The sequence below is a fragment of the Charadrius vociferus genome, unplaced genomic scaffold (genome assembly GCF_000708025.1).
Source record: "Charadrius vociferus isolate BGI_N301 unplaced genomic scaffold, ASM70802v2 scaffold217, whole genome shotgun sequence".
Classification (NCBI taxonomy): domain Eukaryota; kingdom Metazoa; phylum Chordata; class Aves; order Charadriiformes; family Charadriidae; genus Charadrius; species Charadrius vociferus.
Window position 1 is genome coordinate 3455331 of NW_009649190.1, and position 4630 is coordinate 3459960.

At 42.4% G+C, this 4630-nt stretch overlaps 1 protein-coding gene across 1 annotated transcript in view; it reads left to right on the plus strand.

Annotated features, from left to right (window-relative positions):
• The window catches only part of LOC104289921 (transcription initiation factor TFIID subunit 4-like), a 223140-nt gene that overhangs the window by 2969 nt on the left and 215541 nt on the right, over positions 1-4630 (plus strand). Inside the window, exons 3-4 of the mRNA XM_009888953.1 lie at positions 1513-1690; positions 4301-4612. Coding sequence (XP_009887255.1) covers positions 1513-1690; positions 4301-4612 — 490 coding nt within the window. The remainder of the gene's footprint in view (positions 1-1512; positions 1691-4300; positions 4613-4630) is intronic.

Below are 4630 nucleotides of genomic sequence, written 5' to 3' on the forward strand. Positions count from 1 at the left end.
CCTACAGAACCACAAGAGATCCTCAGAATTTTACCCATCTTTAATCAGAAAACCAAGCTCCGATCCTGTGAATTAAGATGTTATGAAACCAACAGAAAATAATAGGAATGCGGAGGTGCTGAAGAGCGTGTGGAAATAACACCTAAAAAACCCCAATTTTCTTTTCTAACCTATCTTCACTTTTCAACATTCTCTCCCACGTACGGTGATGAATTAAGACAAGCAATGAAGGGAAGGGAATTTTTCCAGTTACAGGTCACTGCATTACAATAGCTTTGGAAATAAAGATTTTTCCCACCAGTACATACAAGATGAGATTTTTAAAGCGGTGGCTTACCCTAGGATTCAGTTGTTAACGATTTCTGTCTAGAAACTATCAGAGAATTATCCTGTGCAATTATCTTAAGTTGGGCTCTAAACCACCAGATAGCAACAAACCTCTATTCCGGACACTAAGCAGCAATTTATTCCTGATCTCGAAAAAGCCAGGCTTTCATGAAGGACATGGAAGCAAGTTATTACCTCCCTCTCAGCCATCCCTAATATGTTTTATCTTTATTCTTTACAATCCCAGACAGCAAAGGGGCCAAGAGCCGTCAGGATCTCTGATGCCCCACGGTTATTGTCCCAGTTGTTTCTTCTGGTTCCAGCTGAATGATAGTGGGAGCTGTTCCGCTTCTGAGCAAAGGGGGAAAGGAGGAGCTGCAAATTCTTGGGTTTTAGGTTAGAGTAGAGTGAGAGATCTTAAAAGTTGCTTGCCTCACAACTTACAACTCTTTTCATATTTAATGGCTTTAAAAGATTAGGGTGAATAAATTCTAATGATTTGAGGGTTTACACTATTGTAGCGCAAATAAAGAAGTCAGGCTAGTAATAACTTGTCTCTGTGCCCACACAATCATTTTACTTCAGAATGCCGTGAAAATACTTTGAACAGATTTCTGTCAAGGCACTTACCTGTGTTCAGGATAATAGGCTTGCCTAGTGTTCAGGATTCAATCATGTTTTCCTTGATATAGGACGTCATCTTTTAAGGGATGAGGACATAGGCAATTAGCTGAAAACTCTAATGAAATTTCTGCTGCAGACACCTTCCTTGCTACTCCACTTAATTCTACATGCTGATAGTGGGAAAACAAAATGAAGAATGCTGATCTATGAATCACTCAAACACTGTCTTTTCAGGCACAGCTGGTGCTTCAGAGATCAGGATACCTGTGAATTTCAGTTTACATTTGCCAACATACAGAGTGGGTTTCGTCTAAGCAGCAACAAAGCAAGATTGTAGAAAAAAAAAAAAATCAGATGCAGTGTGAGAATAAACTATCTACAAATGGGACAAAGAGAATCATCAGAGAGGGAAAAATAATAGCGAACAGGCCAGATCCTCTGGACTACCCTTATGGCTTTGTGCCATCACATTAGTATAAGGAAAGCCAGCTACGGGAGGGGAATCCTGTAACAGCATAAAGCTACTGTAGAGACTCATGCCATTCTGTGCCCCTGCCTCAGCTCAGGGTGGAGGACAAGATTGGGAAAGAGAGGGCCTGCTGCTGAGAGCTGCTTGCTATCTGCTCTCCGAACAGCCCCACGGGGCCCGAGACTCATCAAATACGCCGAGCAGCAGGGAAGAAATGGGGGGAGTGACACAGGCTGGGATAACTCCTGCGGAGCTGAAAAGTGGAATCAGGTAAAGAATGAATAAAGGCACCTTTGTCCCCATTCCTGCAGTCCTCTGCTGGTAATAGTTCAGATGGATTAAATGATCTGGTTCATTAGGATTTGGTTGAAAGAGACTGATAGAACAACAGGGAACACCGTAGTCAACTGAATATTTCCATCTCACTCTTTGATATAAAATATTAAAGTTTTGAAAGTGAGATATGCTATCACAAGACAGATACTGTTATGTTTTCAGCTGTATCACAGTTCAGATAATTCCTTGTCTTTTCTCCACCTCAGAAAACCAATCCCTTTTTATCAGTTATAACCCAACCACAATGTTCATTTAACAACTTAAATAGCAATATTAAAATGGCATGCCCTTTTAAATGGGAATGAACAATAATTCATAAATAAAAATGTAGAAGAAACCTCAAAGTTGCATTTTCCTATTTCTTGTTTTGATGTGTAACAATAACTTATAATTTAATTTCCCTGTTTTTTAACTAACAGAAATGGATATAACTTGCCATAAATGAGGTCTCAGTACAGCTAAATAAGTCTAAAAACCTAAATTGATCCAATACTTCTTTAAATTACACACTCTTAAATGGAAACTTGGCTCAGGTTTCTCCAACTTCATGAATTTTGATTGGCATATCTGTCCTTATAACAGACACTCTAAATCAAGAGGCCTTAACAGAAGTGTCCTTAACTATAACAGTCTTAAAAGCGTGACTGTCTGTGCCAGGTGAGCCAAACTCCAGCGTGTCTCTCTGAGGAAGCTGTAAGCTTCTGTGAGAGTGAAGAACTTGGGTTGTTTTGGATGTGTCTGCTGTTGTAAATAGTGTCAGCTTTTAAAAACCACATAAAACTAAGCAGGGGGGAAAAAAAAAAAAGTGGGATGTGTGTGCCTTAGCACTCCAGCATGGGTGAAATCTAACACTGGAGTATTGCCACTCACTTCAAAAGGGCCAGAATTTCCCCCTATATGATCCAAACTTACAAAAGTCTTCCAAAGGATTTTGAATTATACAGTATTACGCAACCTTTAACATCCGAGGGCCAAACACGTTATTTTGAAAGGTCAAAAGGACAAAACTGGGAGCAGTTGACTACCCTGCCCTATTCTCTTTACACTGCATAGGTAGGGCTCATTCAAAACATCCACTTTTAAAATCACAGGGCACACCTCAGTGTGCACGTTCTATTCATAACGCCGTATAAACCTTCTCCCTAGTTTAGTCGTCCTTAATTTAAGCCCTACCATTTAGGGCTTTGGGCCAGAGGTTACACACCAAAAGAAAAATCAGGGCCTGACTCTCGATGACTCAAACCCTTCACTTGGTGCTGGAACACTTCAGCGCTCCCTTGAATTTTTGGCACCGGGAATTTATGACCCAGATTCTGGGACACTGTACGGCCCCATCCTACTGCTGTCTGAATTAGGCCATTCACTGAGCTGCTCTCTCTCTGCTTCCTGCGGATCCTAGCAGAAAAGAAGGACTATAATGAAGCACACCGGACTGTCACTGAAGTGAAGTCCTGACACGGGCTGAGGAGTTTCAATAGACGAGGTATTCGAACAGGAAAATTTATGCCTCCTTTAAGGCACCTTCAAGCAATCAGAGCAACATTAAGGAAATACGGTAGAAGATTCACTTAGAAGTGAATTTCATTGCTTCCTGGATGGTTTTCAGGAAGTCTGTTTTTGGAATGACTGAAAGGAGAAGAAGGCATGACTTACGTGATTTTAGAAAAGGGCACTATGATGTCAAGAGTGTGCAATGCAGCCAGCAGCCTTTCAGCATGAAGAAAAGCATTACTTGCAGAAGATTTGCATTCTTTAAAGGATTTTTACACATCATATTCTGTTAATTACTAAGTTGTTAGTCCTTGTGAGAAGTCAATGCATGCTAGCAGACGGAAACTCACCTAGCTGACACGAGGAGCTTTTCTCCCTGTGTTCATCAGAAGCAGTAAAATACCTTATAAATGCAGACAAAATAGGAAGAACTAGCTGACTGTGGTATTTTTAAGTTTGGGTGAAAACGTCACTGGGATTATTTAACAAAGAAATAGGAAGAGACAATAAACCAAGTTATTTCAAAACACTCACTCAACAAAGAAAAAGATTCATTGTATGGACAGGGAAACTGCAAAAATCACCTCTGTTGTCTGGATATAACATGAGATCAGGTGCCAATAGTTTCTAATCCTGAAATATCTCAGCAGTGCTTCAAGTTCTCAATATCTGTATGTTTGGTAGCACGGACTCCACCTACACCGTAACCATGAGTCAGAAAAAGTACAATACTTCACAGCTCAAGCAGGGAGAAACTTTTCCTTGTACATGTGGAATGGCGAGAACACATTTTATTTTTTAATTCCCTTTAGTTGCTAAAAGGGGGGAAATACTTTGACTTGCCATTATGCCTTTACCCTTGGCTGGTGTATTTCCCTGTGAGATGAAGGAAGGTTGGAGGTGATGAAAGTTTACATAACGTAGCTAAGCATAAACTGCACCTTACGTAAAGATTAAAGCAGCAGGATCAGCACAGGGACGGCAGCGTCTGAGTTAGGCCAAGGCAGCCGGTTACCTGACGGCCACTTCTCCTGGAGGTTTGTTTTGTTCCAGGTTAATACTATTCGCGCTAAATATGTAACGTTTAAGCGTGGCTCTGTCTTGGCCTCTCCCGTTCCTTATGGCGATGCCGGCCAGGGAGGCGAGAGAGCCATTTACCCATCTCCAACCGGGATGCTGTACGCCATCCCAACCTGCGGGCGGCCGGGGGCTGTTTGTGCCATCCCGCTGTGCCAGTGCCACGGCAGTCGGAACCACCGGTACAAACACACCAGTATGACCACAAAGTGCCGGGCCTCGGCCCTCTCTCCGCGACGGAGAAGGCGCCCGGTTCCCCCTCCCACCCCCGCACCACCCCTTCCCCAGGTAACGCGCGTCCCTCCC